The following is a 22,836-nucleotide window of genomic DNA, read 5'->3' as shown; positions in this document are numbered from 1 at the left end:
GGGTTATTTTTAAATGAAATATAAAGGGATTTGATACTTTATAAGGATGAGATTTAGCATAGCTTGACTATCACACAAAGGAAACATACAATTGTGTTTTCAGTTTCTTTGAAATTAAAATAGGAATTCAAAGATCACAAGAAAACAGGATATTCACTACAAATAAAAGTGTTAGTATTTTATCTTAGATCTCTACATTATCTATATGATGTTCTGTGTCATCTCTGCTTTAAAGTGATTTTCAGAGTGAATACAAGAATAATTTTTAAACTAATTTATTATTGCCAAATATTAATGTAATTTCTATTTTACTGTTTTTCTTGACAAGGAAACTCTAATCTCTTCATATCTATATAAATAAAAATATTAGTAGGACAATTAGGAAGATGGAAAATGGGTTATTCAAAATTACCCTACTAGAGTTTTAAAAAAATCAGAACTCAAGTTTGAGTACACATTAATATGAAGAGGAGATATAGATTCCAAGTTCAGATGACTAGTTTCTTAAATACACAGTAAAAGCTAATAGATATGTCTAAACTTTTTTATATCAGGAATTCAAGTTTTATATGGTAAGAGAAACTCTTGAAAAGTGTCACTAACTAATAATAGAGATTTCTTTTAATGTGTTTGCAATCTGTCACTAAATTTAGTAGGCTTTAAAATTAAAAAGACTTTTGCCAGGTGGTAATGGTGAATGCCTTTAACCCCAGCACTCGGGAGGCAGAGGCAGGTGGATTTCTGTGAGTTCGAAGCAAATCTGGTCTACAAAGCTAGTTAGTTCCCAGGACAGTCAGAGCTGTTCCACAGAAAAACCCTGTATTGAAAAAAGAAAAGAAACTTTAAAATTAAAGACACTTCCAAAGTATATTTATTTGCAGATGATATGACAATATGTAAGTGACCCTAGAAATTCCACCTTGAAAATCCTTTAGTTGATAAACACTTCAAGCAAACTGGCAGGATATAAAATTAATATGTAGGGCATATTTTTATTTGTTAACTTTACAGGTACTTTGAGTAAATGTTATGGCTTCTGGTTTAGTGTTTTTATAAGATTCCTGTATCTCTTTGTCCACATGTGTTTCTCCTGCTTTTCTTTGGTCTTGTTCATCTGTTTGCTTGTTTTGTCCTATCCTGAGTTTTGTTTTTGTTTTATCTCATCTAATTTTATTTTATTATTATTCCTCAGATATGTTTGTTTTCTAAGGAGAGAGAAAAAGGATATGGATCCACACAGAGGGAGGTGGGCAGGAACTGGGAGGAGATGGAAGATGGGAAACTGAGAATATAGTGTATGAAAAAAGTCTATTTCCATTAAAAGAAAGAATTAAAGAGACTTCAAATAGAGTGCAAATTGTTGTTACCATCTGAGGGCTGGTATGAGGTTTAACTAAAAAGGACGTTCTTTTGAAATGTATGTGTACATAGTATATGAATGCATGGACACATATATATATATATATGTGGATAGGCTTACCTATATGAGCATGTATGGAAAGCTTTGCATATCTTCTATCACTGTTCACTCTAATTTTTGAGACAAGGTATCTTACTGAACCTGGAGCATTCCCTTGAGGCTGGGCTGACTAGCCTGCAAGCTGCAGTAATCAACATGCTTCTGGCCCGTCATCACTGGGGCTATAGTAAAACAGCATTTATCATATCAAGCTTTTATGCAGGTGATGATTCAAACTCATGTTCTTTACCTATTGAGCCATCTCCTCAGTCCAGAAAGCATTTTTTTTTCTGAATCAGCGAGGTTTAGAGAAGTGAAGTCATTACTTTACATGTAAAGTTCTGACTTTAAAAATTTCTCTTCAAAAATCAAAATTAGAAGAAAAAATTCAAAATATGGTAGATGATATTAAAAATTCTTTTTGTTGTTAAATTTTATTCTTCTCCTCGAATCTGTTTTCTATGTTAGTCTAGTAAAGATACTTAGTTGATAAAGGGTAGATAAAAAAAATTCAATCCAACAAAGGCTAAATAGGAGTGAAACATACTATCTTGTGCATTTACAGTATTTTTTATCCTTATCTATTATTATTTTAAATATTCCAGTTCTAAACCTTTGAAGACAAAGACTATCTCTAACTTAATTTCTGTAGGTCTTGGCACTGTGGTATAGAATTAGATTTAACATCAACAGAATCAACATACATAAGAACTCACAGAGACTGAGGCAGCATGCACAGGGTCTGCCCAGGTCTGCACCAGAAGGGGTCCTAGAGCTGAAAGGAGAAGTAGACCCCTGTCTCCATGTATAACCCAGAATCAATCTCCAACTGATACCCACTTGCAAATGAAAATTTACTCCAAGGGAGTTTCAGTGAAGAAACAAACTATTCTTAGGGGCAACCTGCACACCCAGCAGTTGGTGGCCAACAGAAAACAAACTCAATGGGGTCACTGGAGTTTTCTTGTCTCATAAGGACACATGGGTCTCTGCATCTATATGTTTCTGGTGCCTTTTCTTGAATTCTTTTCCTTCTGTTTTGTCCTATTCCAAATGTGTTAGTTTTGTTCTACCTTATTATTCCTTAGAAGCATGATTGTTTTTGAATAAGAGACAGAAAGGGGCAGACCCAGGTGGAAGAGAAGGTGGGGAGAAACTGAAGGAAGTAGAGGGAGGGGAAAATGTAGTCAGGAATATATTATATTTGAAAAAAAATATTTTCAATAAAAGAAAAAGAATTAGACTTAGCTCACACTGTGATGTACTTACACAAAATGTTGAAATCCATAGCTCTTGAATCTGTTTTAGGAAAGTCTTTGTAAGTACATTTGGTGTCCAAGATGAAAGACCATTTAATTGAAATGATAGTTCCTCTAAATACAACTGTGTTTCCTCATCTTAGTCACCTTCACTGAAACCTTGCCTTTCAAATACCTTCCTTCCCTTAAATGGCCACTTACATTATTTGGTTTGAAATACATCATTCTCTTGTTTAAAAAAATAAAAAAACCTTTTAAATCTCCGGGGAAAAGGGGACTGGACCTGCCTGGACTGAGTCTACCAGGTTGATCTCAGTCCTTGGGGGAGGCTTTGCCCTGGAGGAGGTGGGAATAGGAGGTGAGCTGGGGGGAAGGGGAGGGAGGGGCAGGAGGGGGGAGAACAAGGGAATCCATGGCTGATATGTAGAACTGAATTGTATTGTAAAATTAAAAAAATATATCTTTAGAATTATTGTTGTTTTATCTAAGGCATTCAAGACCTGTATAACTTCATTCTTTCATTGACAGAATATAGAACCTTTAAAATCTTATAACTTGGTCTCTTGTAGCTTGACCAAAAGTTTATTTTTTCTTCTTTTAATACTACAGTGTCTTGGACTTATCTATTTTTCATGCTTGTTAGGCAGTTTCCCTGAACTCGTTGCTATTAATTTCTTCGTACACATATGTCTGTTGATGGAGCCAAAGGACATGGGAAAGATATCTGTACACCAGTATTCACAGAAGCACTATTGCTAATAGTCAGAAGGCAGAAACAAGCCAAGTGATTACTTAACAGCTGAACTGATAAAGTGTGGCATATACAAAGGATGGAAAAGAGGAATAAACTTCTGATACGTGCTACCTTGTGTAAGTTTAAGAACATTATGTTAAGAAAAATAAGACAGAAGACAAAAAAAATATGTGTTTCCATTAAGATGAAGTTCTGAGAATAGGCAAATTGATAAAACAGAAAATAAAATATGCCAGGGCTTAGAGATGGAATATTGGGAATTTTTGTTTAATATATATATATATTATTCTTATTTTGGATGATTCTGAGCCAGGGTCTCATTGTGTAGCTCTTTCTTGGCTGGCCTAGAACTGAACAGGTAGACCAGACTTGCCTCAAACTCACAGATACCTGCCTCTGCCTCCCAAAAGCTAGGATTAAGGACATGCACCAGAAATCTAGGAAATTATTTTGGCATTTCTAAAGTGACTTTTTTCTTCATACTAATTTTCTTTATTAAGACAGAAATCTTAAAAATATCCTGTCAATACTTTTTTCCCACAGTCTCTAAAGTTATCACTTTCTTTTTAAGGTTTTTCCCTATCTTATTTGCTTTAATAATATAAAATAGAATATGAATATTTTTCATTTTTCACATTTCAAACATAATGATACTGTGAGTATAAAGGACATTTAAAATATACACAAACACATGGGCATGCACTTGTAAACACCCCACTTTATATCTCTTTGTAGACTTGCCCTACAAAATTCTTCTCTGCTTCTCATATTTGGCTTTTCATGTCAACATAAGACTACAAACTTCACAGTACAAAGTAATTTTAGATGCCAGGCACTCTGTAAACAACTGAAAATGTAAATTTCAAAACTCTACCCACACACAAGAAAAGAAGTTATAAAGGAGGGAAAGATGGACATATCAAAAGGATCTCTAAATCACTATACTATGTAGGTTAAGGGGAGGCTAAGAAATTATATTCTCCAAGGAAAAAGTGGAGCAGAGCTGAAAGCTACTCTAATCTAAACTACAAAGAGATAGAAAATAATTAAATTTAATATTTTTAAAGTTTCAAAAAATTCTTCTGGTCTTATTTAAAAGATAAAATTAAACAAATTGTCTTGATGAAATCTTTCAGAAAATAGGTAAAATAAGCTAAGAAATAAATTTAGAACATGGAAAATTATTGAAAGATCCCACACATAAGAAAACAATGTGTATAACATGTGATGTTGAAAGATAACTGAGGCAAAGATGATGCATGTTTTAAAATGTCCTTAAAAAAAGAGAAGAATGATGACTTGTATTAAAAAGCAAAAATAACAGGTGGTAGTTGAGTTTTGAATTAGTTTAGGAGTAAACTAAACTGGGCTGTTAAATAACAAGGCATTTTCCTATTTTTTAGACATGTTTGGACAATACACAGGCAAAATTTTCCTTGGATGTAACATCTAATCAGGTTTAGAGATAACAGGGAACAATGCTAGTGATTCATTAGATGCAGAGGAATATAAAAGAGGCAGTATGAGCAAACCAGCAAGTCACAAATTCACTGGAGATGAAAGCCATGACTCAAATAAAATAATGGTGCAGCCAATGGGAGCAAATAGGAAGATGAGGCAATAGTCAGGCAATCTAGTCAGCAGTCCAATCCAGTGGCACAAGGCATTTGGAGTAGGAGTACTAAATAATCTGTACCTACTTACAATATTATAAGCATACTGGAGAGGGCAAAATCAGGCAGGCAGATGGAGAACTTAATAGTTCAGAGTACAGAGGAGTGGGGGGGGTGCAGATAGACAATGCTGGGCAGTCTAAAATGCTAAAATAGCAGATGGATATGGAGGTACCAGGCCATTTGCTGATGGGCAAAGCACCAATGAGTGAAGAACACAAATTGTTCAGCAGATAAAATTAGGCAAAAAGTAGAGAAAATCCAAAGGCAATCAAGCAGGAAGACAGGACAGTAGAGAAGCAATGGCAGATCATCAGAAGCAGTAGAGTAAGGTAATGACAAGCTGTCAGCAGGGGAACAAAACACCATTCAGGAAAGGATGAGACTGAGGAGTGAAAACAGTCCCTGAATTGGGTGTCTTCCATCTAGGAAATAATTCATAAACTGCGTATGAGAATCCACAAGAGAATAGCACACAAATGGAAACAGCAGATGGATCTGAACTCTACTGCCCAGGGATACAGAATGACCCTAGAACATAGATACATAACAATCCACAAGGAAATTAAATAGATGGGAAAAATGGGTCCAAGCATTTTTTTTTATGATGGTAAAAATAAACCAAAACACTAAAAAGTATTAATCTGGAAATGATTGGCTGGGATTGAAGTCTTCGCTTACCCCTTTCTGGAGCCCACAAAATGGGAATGTTGGGAATTTCTGCAGCAGAAAAACAGAAGAGAAAAGGGATTTCTGATTCCCAGTTTGAGGAAAGCAGGTCAAATTTAGGGCTCTATGAACTGGTTCAGGGAAAGAAGAACCAGCCTGAACCTTCTCTTCCTCAGAATCCAACCACTTCTGAGGTCTGAGAAAGGTTTAGGAAGCCCTCACCCCATCATTCCCCCAACCTCCCCTTTCACACTTACCTCCAGTGCAAACAGTTTCCAGCAAGGAGGTACTTGGGAAAATTCACATCAAGGCAAAATTTGAGGATGGTCAACTAATAGTATTTTCTGTTCAGGTCAAGGTTCTGATTCAGTGGGATTCCTTCCATTCTTTATAAGTGAGCGGAGGGGATAATTTCTAGAAACTACCTACCTTGTAAAAAGTGGATTAGGAAAAAAACATCAGGGGGCAGTGATACCAATAAATACACATTAATTCTAGCTAACACCTCGGTTATCTCATCAACTGTCACGGATTTTAATTTATATCAATGATTGAAAAATTCTGCAGACATCTGCTTTGAGTTCCAAAGCAGTTCACATTTCTGTGACTGAAGTAAAACCCCTAATTTAAATTCACTAGATCTACCTTTCCTTCAATGTTCTTCATTTCACTAAATGGAATTTAACAATTCATTCCTCAAACCATGAAAGCCAAATACTCCATTTTTACTTGACTTCTCTCACTCTTATTTCATCTGTTCCCTCTTTCAAAGTATATTGACTAGCTAAGCATGGTGGCTGATGCCTTTAATTCTAGCACTTGAGAGGCTAAGGCAGGAGAAGCATATGTTTATGGGCAGCCAGGGCTACACAGTGAAATCTTGGCCTCAAAACCAACTCCTCCCTTTTCCTCTCATCCTCTCTCCTCCTTCCCTACCCTCTCTTCTCCAATCCTGATTTCCATTCTTCTCCCCATTCGTCTTTTGATCTATGCCACTCTCATTTTTCCACCTACACTATGAATTGTCTCCCAACTGGTTTCCTGTTAAAATAGAAGCCAGTCACCCTATACCTCTATTCTCTTACATTAAAGAGGCATAATCATTTTACATGATTCACTCCTCTTTCCTTCTTTAGGTCATTGCTAGAATGTCATCTTCCTTAATGAATGGCCTATTTTAATTACAATGATTTTTTTCTGCCTAGACTATCAATCATCCTTCCTGGGTTTATTTTGATCCAGAGAACTTATCTCTAATATTATACACTATCTATTTTCTTAGGTTTATGCTTCATCTTTAAGAATCTCTATATGTGAACTTTAAATAACCTTATTGTAAAGTTTTGTATCTTTATGATGAATTTCATGGAGAATACTCACAAACTTAAACTTATTTATGCTATATGCATTGTGGGTAGTGTGTGCACACCACCTGAGCTGCAGGATAAAATGGAAGTCAAAATAACGTGTCAGAGCCAGCTCTCTCCTTCCAGCACTTAGGTTTAAACAAAAGTCTTCAGGTTTGGTGTCGAGTACCTTTTCCCTCTGAGCCACTTCATTAGCCCATCATAGAGAAATTCTGCTCTGTTTTCTCAACATCTTGAACAGCACATGAATATATAATATATATTAAATACTCAAGCTGAAAAGCATAAATTTCTTGGGAGGATTCTTTTTCTTTGGTTGTTCAAGACAGGGTGTCTCTGGGTAACAGCCCTGGCTGTCCTGGAACTCACAGAGATCTGCCAGTCTCTGCCTCCCATGTGCTGGGATTAAAGGTGTACACCACCACTGCCCAGCAGGATTCTTTTTCTTAATCTCAAAGTCTCAGAGGATTCTAAAAGCCCACACATATTTTGAACTTGTAGATTAGCAGGTAAAGATTCTAGTACCAACTAGGATATGAGAGCTCTGACATACGATTAGTAAATTACAGCCTATAAACAGGACTCTGTCTATTGTCTGTTTTCTCATATTACTGGCAATCTGAGAACCATCTTTATATTTTAAAAGGATTCAAACAAACCAGTAGAATATCCTTTCAGGTAAAGTAAAAATTATATATGGAAGTTCAGCTTTAGTGTTTGCAATAACTGTATAAAATATAGCCAGCCTCAATCAATCAGGTATAAACCTCTTTTGATTAGCTGTTCTCAAACTGTTTATTTCTTGTGCCATCTTGGGTATATTTAACCTCCTTTTCTGACCCAAGTTTTCCTTTCAGTAGTCTCTGTAAAGTTACCTTAATGGTCACAAATTCCTTAAACTTGATTTTATTATGTAAAATGTTTCTCCTTTGCTTATGACTGATAACTATTCTTGGTACAGTAGTTTGGGCTGGCATCTGTGATCTTTCAGAATTTTTAGAACATCAGTTCTGATAGGTCTGCCTTTATATGTGACTTGACCTTACTCTGCGGCAGCTTTCAATATCCTTTGTTTGTTTGTTTGTTTGTTTTTTGGATCTGTATATTTAGTATTTTGATTATTATGTGACATGAGGTTTTCTTTTCTGGGCTGGTCTATTTGGTGTTCTGCATACTCTTGTACCTGAATAAATATCTCTTTCCTTAGATTTTGGAACTTTCAATTATTTATAGTACCTATGGCTGGTTTTTTTTTTTTTTTTTTTTTTTTTTTTTTTGCTTCAGGGAAGCAAGAACGGGGTAGTTATCATGTCAACTATATAGTTTCTGTAATCAATTTGCCATCTATATCTTAAAAAGTAAGTTCGATATCCAAAGCTATTTTATAGTTATAAGACAAGGAAAATAACATAACCTGAGTAAGGCTAGAACAAATGGTTAATGCTATCAGTGATGCACCTCTGAGGAAAGGTGTGTTTATACTAGGATTTGTTTTGAGTATTATATAAAAGCAATCTCTCATTCTTCTAAATATTACTTATTTCTGACAGTGAAATTCATCTTCCACAAAGAATCCCACCTGAAAGATGTACAGTATCAGTAAGCTTAAAAAATAGCTAAAGACAGTAAATGAAAATAAGTCAACAGGACCTACAGTTTCACATGTATCATATAATTATCCAAACTTCTAACTATACTATTTAAGAATAATGTGCATGATATGAATCTCTTTAAAACCTCACCAGTGGAGTTATTATTAAATGATCCCATTATAAAAAGGCTACCTGTAAAATGGAGTTTTGTATAGCAAGTAAGAAATACATTACAGTAAGGAAATAAGTATAGTATAATATATATAAATAATAAATATAAAAATAGTATAAGGAAATAACACAAAAGCAATAATATATCTATTTATTTATTTATTTTGATTTTTTTCGAGCCAGGGTCTCTCTGTGAAGTTTTGGTGCCTGTCCTGGGTCCTGCTCTGTAGACCAGGCTGGTCTCAAACTCACAGAGATCCGCCTGGCTCTGCCTCCCGAGTGCTGGGATTAAAGGCGTGCACCACCACTACCCAGCAGAATAATACATTTTAATAATACTAAAAACTAACAACTGTTTTTGTATAATTTACAATTTTTGAAACCTATTTCATCTGAGTTCAAATACCTAAACTTCATGCCAAATTATTCTACTCTTTGTTATAACTCTATAGAATCACTTCCTAATAGTGGCCTATCTTTTTCTCCATGAAGTCTCATCCTAAGGATTATTACATGAAAAAAAAATTATGTTATTTGCTGCAAACTGATTGAAAGATGTGAAGAAAATAAAGGGTAGATAACAAAATTGTCTCAGTGACATCCATCACTACAATGTCTTCATTCTTCAAAGATACTTTTTTTTATGTAAAGTAGACCTCCTAGAATCATTAACTGCTTCTTCTGTATTTTTGTTTTTATATTTAATCAATCTTTCCCTGTGAAGTTAAACAGATAACAGTAACCTTCCACAAAATTTATTGCTCCCTTCTAAGCATCCTTTGAAGGAACCTATATCCCTTCCAACAAATTCTTTCCTGTGTGCTATTAATAATATTTGAAATTGAAAATTCCAGAATATTGAATAATTCTTCATTTGATAAAGATTTACTTTATTTTTAGATACGTGTATGTATTTATGTATGTATGTATGTATGTGCACAAGAGTGCATGTGCCTACAGAGGCCAGTGGAGTTGGAGTCACAGGCAGTTGTGACTAGCCCAATATGGAAAGAGCTAAACACGAGTCCTTTGCAAGAGCAACATGATCTTAGCCCCTGAGCCATTTCTCCAGCTCTCTCCTTCATATTTAATAGCAGCTATGCTTTTGCTATGTTCTAGTATAAGGAAATATCACTAACCAAATTACTAGAATAATCCAAAGTAATTTTGTCTCTGAATCCATTTTTATTAATTCCTATCAGGTCTCTATCATGTAAGAACATAAAGTCACAAATATGCTGTCACTTTAAAAAAGTGATACTACTTTGAGTTCATGGTAATATGTGTGTGTGTGTGTGTGTGTGTGTGTGTGTGTTGTTGAAACACTAGTAAATTTTGTATAAGAAGTAATATATTTTATAGATGATATCTAATATAGAGATTAATTTACATTATTGACTTCAGTCTGTAGTGAAGTAAGGAATATTATCAATTCTTCATACTAAGACTATTTCTCTAGACAAATCTTAATATCAATAAAAGATTTATTGCTATTTTGTTTTCAATTATATTATGTATCTTGTGAGACTATTGTTATTCTAGCCTATGATCATTTATAACAATCCATGTGCAAGTGTTAGTTGGAAAGTAATTTCTTCCATTTGTATACTCTAATAGTCAAGATAAAATAAGGATTTGGCAGGTTCACTCTGTTGTTTCCGTTGCCTCTTCTACAACTACACTGTTGTGTTTAGCCTGTTTGGCCTTCATTTTCCCTCCACAAGGAAATCTTTTCAATATTTAACCATCCAATATTTACTTAGGTTTTAAGCTAAAGCTCTGTTGATAGTGCAGATAATATTAAAAGGAAAGTAGGTATAGTTGTACATGTCTGCAGTCCCAGATACTTGGAAGACTAAAGCAGAAAGATTGATTTAGCTCAAGACTCCTAAGCCAGCATGGAAAACACAGTGAGGCAAATACTACTTTGGGAGCTAGCTGTGGTTTGGATATGGTTTCTTCTCCCAAGAGTTCATATGTTAGAAGCTTTTCATTAGTGGGGTGATACAGAGAAATGATATGAAACTTTTAAAAAGTGGAACCTAGTAGATGGGATACTCAGATTATGGATGTAGGTGCCTTCAAAGAGATTTAAAAAGCCCTTGTATGTCCTTTTGAGTTCTTCCAAGGTTGTGTTGTTTGATAAGCCTAAATTGCTTCCTGCCTGGTAATCATTTACATTCCTGCCATGATTCTAACCATTATTAGATCCACATTAGAGGCCAAACCTATAAAGCTGCCCAACCTTTACTCTCAGTCTTTTACACTGTGGGCTAAATAAATATTCATTTAATAAGTTACACAAACCCAGCTGTTCATTTTTTATATTAACAAAATATGAATGAAAATGGCTTATTTGTATTAGCTTACATGATTATTCTATGAGTTAAATCTTCAGAGTTCATCTTCAACATAACTGTATAAAGTCACATACTAGTAAAAAGTGGCTCTAAGACTTAAATCCAGAAAAAGTCTGTTTTTTCCACATTGCTTTATAAATAGCTTCATGGGCAACACTACAATGCTAGTAAGAACTCCAATTACAAAGCAAGCATACCATAATTTGTATGATCTCTCTTCCCCATTAGGGAATTATGAAAGCTCAGAATACAATCTCCCATAGAAAAGGTATGCCATTAAAACATATATTTAAGAAGACTGAAGATATTTTATTTGTGAATTGTTTACATATAATGTTTCAGATTACCTTATTTTCAAAATTCTAATGTAAGAGGCAATGTATATTTTTGTTTTAAATTATACGTATTAACCAGTATATTTTGATCATGTTCATTCCCAACTTGTCCCCTTAAATCCTCCCAGGTCTACTCCCACCTCTACCTTCCATCCCTCCCAACTTTGTTTCTTTCTTTATTAAATTCAATAACCTAGCAAATCCAGTCTGTGCTGTCTATATACTTCTTGGTATTACCCATTCACTAGAACATCATGGCCAATTTATCATGGTCCACATCCTTAAGGAAAACTAGTTGCCTTCTCTCAGCAGCAACAACTGTTCATATTTCCTTAATTAAGGGTTGGGGCTCATGAACTTCTCCCTAAACCATGCTATAATGTTAATAAGCTTGCTCTTGTATAGGTCTTGTGAAGAGAACCACACCTGCTGTGAATTTATAGGTGCAGTGTTCCTGTCATTTTCAGAAAACACTGTCTAGAAGTAATGTATTTCTCCATCTCTAATGTTGCTAAGTGGAATAGAAGCCTTTCATTTTGATGTTTTTAAATGGAAACTCACCTTTAATTAATGTATTTAAGTGACTCTATACCTTTAAATGTATAGAATTAAAGATAAATTCTATGCCTTTAATTTTCCCACTGGCCTTATTTTCCAACTGAGCTTTTCTTTTTTTGATGTATAGGCTGAGGAAAGAGCATCAATTCAGAAAAAATTTGTGGCTGGAGGGAAAGTTAATGAAAGGTTGTATAAAGTAGAAAGACTTAGGGGGAGAAAATGTAGTATTCCACAACCTATGCCATTATACAAAATTAATTTTTTCTTAAGCATAGCCAAGAGCAGGAGAAGGATTAGTAGGTAAGTCATAATGTGGCCAATTTATCTAAATATGTTTGGGCTTTCAATCAACTAGGATTGTTCCAGCAATGAACATTTAGGAAGAAATACTGATTGAGATGTTTAAGCAAAAGGTAGGGAATGATAAGATGAATACATTCAGCCTTTAAATCTGAAGGCCATTAGTTTCCTGAAACTCTGATACTGTGATTGCTTCATAATTACAAACAATAATTTTAAAGAAAATGGTACATATAGAAAACTGAGAAAATCAGTATGCATTGATTGTCTTGATTCTGAAAAGAACTGACTGAAATTCACAAACAAATCAACAAAGTTGAAATGCACTTCTCAGCAGTTTAAGTTTTGTACACAAATAATGGTAAGGACAATTCTAGGCTGGCAGACTAAATCAGGACTCTTCTTTCCTTCCCTCTTTTGTCCTTCTGTCTCTCTGCCCTGCCCCGCCACCCTATGTCAGAACTCATGCCTAGGCATTCATTCACAATAGCCAAGCATTTTACTTCTGAGTTATGATCACACACATGTGCTCCCCCTTTAAAAATGAGTGTATAAAAATCTGCCTTCAAAAAATAATTAGATTTATTTGTTGATATGTCCTTGAGAAATGTGAAATTAGACAGGGTCCATGTCATGTGTATATGTGTGGTACTTACATGTCCATGTGTGCATAGAGTTCAATGTGTGGTGTTTGCCCCCACTGCCCTCCATCTTATTTTATAAGACAAGGCCTCTTGCTAAATCTTGACCTTGATGATTCAGAAAGACTATCTAGATGGCAGGACACTCTAGGTATCCTCCTGTTTGTGCCTGAACAGACAAGGATTACAAGTGTGTACCATCATGCACATTCGTTATGGGGTTTTGAAGATCTGAACTCAGGCTGTCATGCTTTATAAAGCAAGAACTTTTCCAACTAGGCCATCTCTCCACCTACAAGGGTACATTTTAAGTTCTGATGGCACGATTTTAACGTCTTATTTGGTCATAGTGCATTTATAAGTTGTTGTTTCTAAGGAATCTCTCAATTTTGATTATTTTTTCTTATTTCTATATTGTGCTACTGTAAGCATTCTAAAACACACATAAGTCTAGATTATCCATCCTTGTACATAATGGTACGTCCTCTGCTCTAAGCCAAAAGATTTTAAATTTGTATTCATAGACAGTCCTCATAAATTTAACTTCTTCCTTACTCCAATCAGTAAGTAAAACCTTCCTCTCTCGATGTTTGAAACCAAGTGCTCTTCTATCATTTTAAATTATTAAATACTCAACTGTTATATAAAAAACAAAAAACATTTTTTTTTGGCTTGAAATGGTAGCATATTTCTGGTGTTATATTTTGATTGTTATGATCTGTCATGTGACCATATACTTTAGCAATATATATATATAGTTTAGCACTAAGCTCAGTAATGTTCAAGGAACTTCATAAATATTTGTTAAGTTTAATAAAGATAAGGAGTGAAGTTGTTAGCTGTGTAGAAGCTCATTAATACGTGTGAGTTCTAAAATAGATGCTGTTTTTCAAAATTAATTAGAAACTCTATCAATAAAGAAGGCTACTACTGTTTATGCCAATAAAAGAGTTATATATCAAAACATCATATTGTATGCAATAATCATGTATAATTTTTGTACTTGTTTGTATGTGTATATACACTATGTATGTTCATGTATATGGGTGCACTAGCCCATGAAGGCACGTGTGGAGGCCAAGGTCGGCATCAGGTATCTTCCTCTATTGCTCTCCAGCTCATTTTTTGAGATAGGCTCTCAAAGAACATGGAGGTACTCATTTATGCTAGACTGCCTGGTTAGTGAGCTCCAAAGACCTGCCCTTCTACATCACTGCCAATCCCAATGCTGGGCTTTGGTACATGCCGTTGTATCTATCTTTTACAAGAGTGCTAGGGATCCAAACTCAGGTCCTCATGCTTATGTTTCTATTTTCATAACAGTCAGTGATAAATTTAATTTAGATGGTAGCTGTTGATAAAAAGCTATCTTTTCATATACCTGAGACATTTCAAACCAAGTTCTACAAACTTAAACTAATAATAAAATTAAAGACTTAAAAAAAATAAGTGAAGCTACAATAAATAAACAGCTCTGTAAACTTTAGAGGCAGGTTACTAGAAGCTAGTTAAACTGGGTACACAAATAATTCTCACATCATATAGATTATTTTTGTTTGTCTGTCTGATGCCATAATATAATAGTAGGAAAAATGTCCTTATTTTGTAGACATACTCAACAGAGTCCAATATTGACTATTTTCATTATTTACTGTTATGAACAACAACTTTGAGAGTAAGACATTAGTGAAGTCAGTTCAAATGAAAATTTATGCTTAAATAGCTTAACTGGCCTTAAATTTCATACAAACAAGTAGAGCCAGTGCTCAAATTTCTGACAACAATATACAAGTTTTTGTACTCACTCTATTGTTTCTTCACAAGTTTAGTCAAAAATACAGCATGAGATCATAGTTCCTAAGTCTAGAGTCACTACATGAAAACTATAGGATAGCTCCTTAAAATAACCTCAAATGTAGCTAGCAAATCTGAACACAGAGATCTTCATATCAGTTTGAAATATTTCAAGCAAAAAAGTTTTGAGTATTTTGCTTTGTAGGTAATTTTATATTGTCATATGATTCTACTTACAAAGAACAGATTTGAGACATTCACAACCTTAATTAATTATGGTTGTTTTTAATTTACTATGCTTAACTGCTATTTCTCTTTTTAAAACTAACAACAGAGAACTATAAAAGAATATTCAAAGCATGTATATTTTTATTGTGTGCCTGTGTGTGTGTGTGTGTGGGGGGAGCCTCATATTTTCCAGTTAAATATTCTAAAGTACCAATACATAATACATGCAGTGAAACAATCAATGGCTTCTATTAAAAATCATAGGAAGCTAAAAGTAAATGAATAATTCAAATGATTTATGTTAGAAACAAAATTTTCTTTATGAGACAAAGATGTTAGCTTCCCTATGCTTCTGAAATAAAGAGAGTGTTTAAAATGGTGGATGTTAATTTTTAGGTGAAACTGTTAAATGTAAATTCTTACTTTCAAAAGAATAAAAAATTGAGACTCATTAAAAGGTAATTAAATTAGTAACTAAGATCAATTTCATCTTCATTACAATAACTCACTGTATTCTTGTTTTCAAAGAATTATTAGATAAAAGATTAATGGTTGGGTAAAAAATATCTGGTTTATAGTATACACAATTAAAATTCTTGAAAATAGGAACGTCAAAAAGTTGAGACAAAACAAATGTTTATTATAATAAATAGCACTAATTGTTGTTTTACAAAATGGGTATTTCATGGAAAAGATTCCTAACTACCTAGGTTGAACTACAGGTAGAAAAACTTAGATAATAATCTGTTCTAGAAAATCTAAAGTAGGTTGTAAGCATGTTTTCTGAAACTCACATTACTTTGCCCTAAACCCTTGAGTTTCCTTTGTATGAGGTCTGAATATTCTTCCTCATTCAGTATCAGCTATCTTGACAGGAACTTCTTTATTGTCATGATAAACTGTTGGTCAAAAGAACACATCCCGCCATACACAAATGTAAAGTCCATTTGCATCTCAAATACTACTTTAAAAATGGTAAATGTTAGATTTAGCTTATAGCTAATCAAAATAATACTTTCCTGAAAGCTTAGCAATTTTCCTTTCTTAAGATTACTACATAATGATTAATACACTGTTGTCAAGAGACTGAAAAAAATTATTATTTAAGAGTAAGATTTCATGTAACAATATTTCAGCAGTTTAAAATTTCAAAATCTTATTATTTAGAATAAAAGACATGTTTTTCTTTATAGATAGTCTATTGAGACAATAGAAAAATACACACATTTCAAATGGGCAGAAAAGCATCTTCGTTACTTCTAAAATGAAAAGATATTGAAAGGAAACCTAAAAGATTCCAGTTACTATACAATATATCTGAAAGTCAGAAAATTTTCAAGCTGAGTAAGATGGCTCATGTCATCTAGCAGGCCAGGGGCTGGCAAGTTTGTGTAAGAGATCAGATAGCAAAATTTCACTCAGGCTTTAAAGACTATACAGTTTCAGTTACAACACTCAATTCATCCATTGTGATCATAGATGGCATATAAATGATGTAAGTGTTCCAAATACATTTTAGTTGCAGATAACGAAATTTAAATTCCAAATTACAATCATATGTCAAGTAATATAATTAAAAATTTTTTAGTTGTGTGAGTATGTAATTACCTTTCATACTTAACAGGATAGGCAAAGATGTGTCAGGCAGTATTTGGCCTATGTCAGATTCTGAGTCCCATGACTGATAATCAACTTTCTGAATACAGACATTATGTCTTACTAATTTTTTGACTCTGGAATACAGCATGCCATTAGATATATAAAGAATATCAAAAATACGAGGCTTGAAAAATATAGAAGTATCTAAAACATAGGTGTAATATAGTTAATTATGATCAAAGTAATAAATCAGGGTACAAACCTTAATTCTATTGTAGCCTAGCCTCAAAAAGTTCTGAAAGATTTTTACTTTGTGAATAGTAAATAGTTTAATATTTTCTAAATTACTAAAATATTATCAAATTCTTTAATAATTATATAGATATGCTATATGCTCCTTAACCTTTTAATCTGGCCTAGAAATTAAAAAAAATCTATAATTAAACTTTTAATTTCTAAGAATAACATAAGATTCTTTTTTGGACACAAATGATTAAGCAATAAGTGAACATAAAGACCTAACAAATAGCAATGATTTCTTGTGTTTATGGAATTTTATAATTCTTAGCATTTTATAGTACAAATTAATTACCCAACCATCAGGTCAAAGAAATGCAATACATCTTAAAATATAAAAATTTCATATTAAAATACAGTTAGAAAGTTAAAGACTGTGATTATATAGGTTTTGATAGCATCCTACATTTAAGATGAACATAGGAGGCATGTAACTATCAAATGAACCATATTCTATGATACAAGGCTAAAAAAAAAAAAAGAAACAAATCCACAGTTTAGGGAAAATAAATGCGGATACCCTTAAGACTGTAACAAGAAACAACTTTATGGACTTTTCTATTTCCATTTTCCCTTTTGAACAGAATTAAAACTAAAATTAAAAAGAAATCTAAGCTGATTAAAATTGATTTCATTTATAATTCAATCCAATTGGCAATAAGTTTGGTTTGATTTATTTCCTTTATTGTGTTTATCATTTTCATTCTATATGTGTTTTCCCTAATAGGACAAACATTTGATCAATAATTGTTCTTTAGGTTTGTATATCAAACTAACTGACAATTAATAATTATAAAATAGTAGTTTCATAAGAGAGGAAATGTGCATTATTTTGTAATTGTCAAATGAGTAATTGGATCAGTTAAGCTCTAAAACTATTTTAAAAATTTGTTACTTATAGTTGTATATAGATAAATCTGCCTAGCAACACTCTATACTCTGTTGGGTACAAGTATACAAGATAATTAATATATAAACAAATAATTATATAGTTTAAGGACAAAATTTAAATTTTAATTTCTATTGTACATGTTGCTATAGTTTAAATAGTATAGGAACTGTATCTACTTAAGGGTATAAAGGAAATGAAAAATTGTTTTGGAGGCTCCAATCTTTTTTAAAAAGTTTGTTTATTAAAGCCTTTTAACAGTTTACTCACAGATTGCATATCAGATATACCCTTATATATGTAAAATATAAAGTGATATAAACAGTAAAGGTCAAGTAATCAAATAAATCATTGCTTTAAAAAAAGATACTGGGTACACACATATATAGACTGTAAGCTTAATGCTTTATCTTGGTAGTTACAACATACATAAAATATTACAAACACATCTCTGTGGTTCTTTTTTTGTTTGTTTTTTTGTTTTTTCAAGACAGGGTTTCTCCGTGTAGCTTTGGTCCTGGATCTCACTCTCTAGACCAGGCTGGCCTGAAACTCACAGAGATCTGCTTGGCTCTGCCCCCCACCCCCACCCCCACAGTACTAGGATAAAAGGCATGCGCCACCCAAGCCTGGCTATCTTTGTGTTTTTTAAGTAATTAAATAATATTTAAGAATAAAATGCTGTTCAATTTCTGACAAAGTCATAGTGAGGATCTTATTAATAAATAGTATTAAAAAGAGAAAATAAAAATAAAATATAAAAATATTAGAATATCATACATTTCAGAATTATATTTATATAAAGATGGGAAAGGATCAAATATGATGCTTAGTACATAAAATCACACAATTTCTCAAGATTTAAAGATTTCATGGCTAGATTCTGAATTAGTTATTAAGACCATATTTGGTTGATACTTTTACAAAACCTTCCCCAACAACTTGGTATTTACAGAGCAAATAAAAAAGTTTTTTTAACCATTTTAAGCAAACTCATACAAAACGTTATGTGTGGTTTTCACCAATGCTCACAGCTTAACTTTTAAATATGTATAAATATATGAAAGTGAGTATGAATATAGTTCATCCACCCAGAAAAGAGTATCACAGGGGAGAGATGTCAAGGAAAAGGGATGAACATCCTGTGACAACAACTGAATGCAAGGGACACGAACTGCAAAGGGGACACTTGAGGCCGAAGGGTGGGGTCAGACAAGAGATGGGGGGCAAAGTAAAAGAGAATAAAGCAAAACAAAGTATTACAAAAATGCCATAATGAAACCTGTCACCTCTTATGTTAATTTTTTAAAAATTCAATGGAAGCTGGAAATTGAGAGATGTCTTAGTGGTTGGTCCCAACACCCACATCATGTATCTCAAAATCACCTGTAATTCCAGAATCAGGAGATTGACACCCTCTTCTGAATTCTGTGAGCACCTACACTTGTGTGTGTGGGTATGTGTATGTGTATACATATGTGTATATATGCATCTCATTATATATATGCGCACATACATACTTAATATATATACCCTACTCCCACATATGTATACTAATAAATAATAAAAACAATCTTTAAAAATGAATGTTCACAGAAAATGCATAATTCCATTTCCCTCATTTTAAGAAAATTAAGTAAGAGAGTGGTTAAATGACTAATCCCTGGTTCTAGATGTAGAATAACCCAAACTCCTGAAATCCCTTGAATAATAGGACTGAGTCCCTTTTGCTTCCATTAAAAGTCTAACTCACAAAGATGATCTCCATAACCTCCAGATAGTGCTGGTCGTCAAAAAAACACGAAGTTACTAGAATGTTGAAACTTTCAGTCTCACTCATTGATGGGATGGAATTTGAGTGCTACAAAGTCCATTGCCCAAAACTTGATGAATTTGGGTGTTGCAATTGTATTGCGTCTGAACAAAGCATGGGTTTCTGTTAGTAGTCTCTCCTATATACTGAATTATGCCTCTCTTCAATAAAGATGCTTCTGAGTTGTATATCTTTAACAAGTAAGTTTTGTGTGCCATTCTAGCTAACAATCTTTTGGCAGAGAAAGAGTGTGTGAATCCACAGACTTTTTAGAAAAAACAAGACAAAGTATACATAATCTTCAAGATTTATTGATGACATCAGATGTGAAGACAGTCTTGCGGTGTGGAGCTTTAAACTTGGACAATAAACAACTCCAAGTCAAAATCAAATTTAATTGAGATGAATTTAACTGGTATGTAACGAAATGAAGAAATAATTAGTGTGAGAAAAAAAACTTCACCACAGGTACCATTAATGTACATGAATATAGCCCACCTATGGTTACCTTGCTGGTCCGTGGAAGAGAAAGAATTAATGGATAATGAGATTACAGGAAACAAGATACTATTTCCTTATAATTAAAAGGAAATATAAACTATTTCCTTACAACTAAAAATAACACCATTATTTGCTTATGAATGAATTTTATGGTAATATTTTTGTTTGATGTAAAAATAAATAGTAATGTGAACATAACAAATCATCATACTAAACTATAGGCTCATTATACAAACTTAATATCAGTTAAGTAATAGCCAAATTATAAAAATCAATACCTTCATATATGTAGTTTCCTTACAAATAAAAAAACATAAAATATAACCAGAACTTTGCAAAGACAGTTTTGCTGCCAACTGTATTTTTTTCAGTTAGTCTCATATTATAAAAATGGTCAAATGACTACCTCACGTTAGGTGTCAAGTTAGGACAGAGAAACTAAATAGATTCATGAGGATGATCATTTGACTTACAAAGCTAAAGTTAACACAATCATAAAACCACTCTTCAGAATGTTTTCAATGAAAATAAATTTTATTTATAATCCCAATTCTAATAATAGAAAAAAGAAGCATACTAAAATAGGAGAATAGTCAATAAAAATTTTAGGACTTGTTTTAGAAAATTATATATTCAAAAAGTATACAGTAGTTCTCAGAATTTAGAAGTATAGTCTATGAATTAGAAAAATTCATGCCACATAAGGATTTGTTGGAAAAACAAATTGTGGAGATCTAGTGCAGTATTACTCAATTACAAACTGTAGGGGAGGGGCCCAGCAATCTGTATTTATGCATGCATTCGTATGTACTCTAATGCTGATCAAAATTTAAAAATGTATAAAGACAACAATTATTTAATAAATGAAGAGAAGAAAAAACCCTGATAATAATAAGGTAATAGATACAATAGTATACTGGTTTGGAAATAGAAGGACATAGTTAATATTAAGTTGAAATGGAGCCAGAAACATTTATTTGAAGGGTAAAGGGAACCAAGTCATAACGGTAATATAAGTTCCCACTACTCTACAGTAATAATTTGTGGCTTTTTAAAAAAGAAATTAAAACCCTTTCCCTGTATTCATGTTTTATTCTTTCCCTAATTTTTGTGCCTGTGTTGAAGTTACTCCTATGCCATAAACCATTGGCATTTGTTTTGTTGCTTAGATTATTAAATTCTGCATTTAAATGTTCACATTTAAAATATGGAAAATATAGTGCCTTTTCATCAATTTAGTATGTTTAGTATAAATATATAGTAATTATTTACTGTACTTTGAGACAAATGACAAAGGTATTTCAAAAAAAGGGAAACCAGATCCAATTTTGAACTGCAATGATAAAAATTTGCTATAACCTCCTGAAGTGTATTTGCCACCAAGCAAATGAAGGACTAATTTTTAGAACAGTTCAAAGTTCTTCATATTCAACCATTTCAAGGGTAAATTCAATTAAGTCAAGAAATACTTTTAAAAATATTCTACAGTCAAATACTTGTATTATCATATCCATGAGTAATAGTTTTGCCTATAAAAGTCATAGAAAAAATATGAAAATAGGAAATGGTAAAAAAAAATAACATAACTAGTATATTCCTTGAATATGAGAAAGGCACTCTATCTCACCTCTGGAGTGACATCTCGCGGTGCAAACCCTGTTCCTCCAGTTGTTAGTATCAAATTAAGTTCCTTCTCATCACACCAGTCTATGAGCGTTTCCTAAAAGAAAACAAACACACCGAATAACTTACTTGCTTGCTTAAAAATCTAAGTAATCATCTCGCAGACAGCATGGAAACTAGATTCTTTCAACACTGAATAAAGACTTTTTAAAGGACAATTCCTGTAAAGTTTAACATGATCAAAATACAATTAAACTTAGGATATTCATTGTTTCGATTATAGAAAATGAGGACACAAGCACCAAACCTAAGAAAGTGTCTTACACAAGAAATGGCATAGTATATAATTTGTTTGTTACATACTTATATGGCATATCTAAAGATCTTTTCAACATTACAAAATATTTTCCAGTTTAAAGAAGTTGAGAACTATATGCTAACCACAAAATCTGATTACTTGACAACAACATCACCCTAGTACCTAAATATTCATACCTTAATTATAAATCCAAAAAAATAGTCTCATACCCTTTTCTATGATGAATTCAAAATGAGGAAAAATGTTCATAGTCTCATGAATTAGAAGGAAAAGAACTAGAGTTCAAACTACACTTGCTAGAATCTCAATTATGTTTATATTTTGCCCATTAATGAATAAATATTTTTGGTCAATTTGAAGTAAGGAAAGTTTTGCACTTTTCAATATTAGTTTTACAGGGATTTCTTAAAAGAAAGCTTAAATAATACTTAGGTCCCACTTTTAGACTATGGTTTGTGTTAGAATAAACCCAGGGTAGAAAAAAAAATCCTAAATAATAAAAGAACTGATGGATGTATTTACCATTCCTGACCTCAAATTGTACTATAGAGCTATAATGACAAAAACAGCATGGCACTGGCACAATAACAGACATATTGACCAAGGTAACTGAGCTGAAGACCCAGACCTGAAAC

The 22,836-nt window shown here is 32.9% G+C and overlaps 1 protein-coding gene across 14 annotated transcripts in view; it reads right to left on the bottom strand.

The window, feature by feature from the left end:
• Gphn (gephyrin) overlaps nucleotides 1-22,836 on the bottom strand; it is a 410,602-nt gene that overhangs the window by 243,174 nt on the left and 144,592 nt on the right. For 7 of the 14 annotated variants that reach the window (XM_028876083.2, XM_028876082.2, XM_028876085.2 and 4 more), the window contains exons 4-5: nucleotides 21,887-21,979; nucleotides 5,827-5,865 (exon numbers count right to left, since the gene is read on the bottom strand). In XM_028876083.2, coding sequence (XP_028731916.1) covers nucleotides 5,827-5,865; nucleotides 21,887-21,979 — 132 coding nt within the window. The remainder of the gene's footprint in view (nucleotides 1-5,826; nucleotides 5,866-21,886; nucleotides 21,980-22,836) is intronic. The other 7 variants (XM_028876084.2, XM_037210656.1, XM_028876090.2 and 4 more) reach the window with 1 other exon arrangement.

Source organism: Peromyscus leucopus, chromosome 14 (genome assembly GCF_004664715.2).
Source record: "Peromyscus leucopus breed LL Stock chromosome 14, UCI_PerLeu_2.1, whole genome shotgun sequence".
Taxonomy (NCBI): Eukaryota; Metazoa; Chordata; class Mammalia; order Rodentia; family Cricetidae; genus Peromyscus; species Peromyscus leucopus.
Note: the sequence above shows the minus strand (reverse complement) of the source record. Positions and strands in the feature narration are given on the sequence as shown.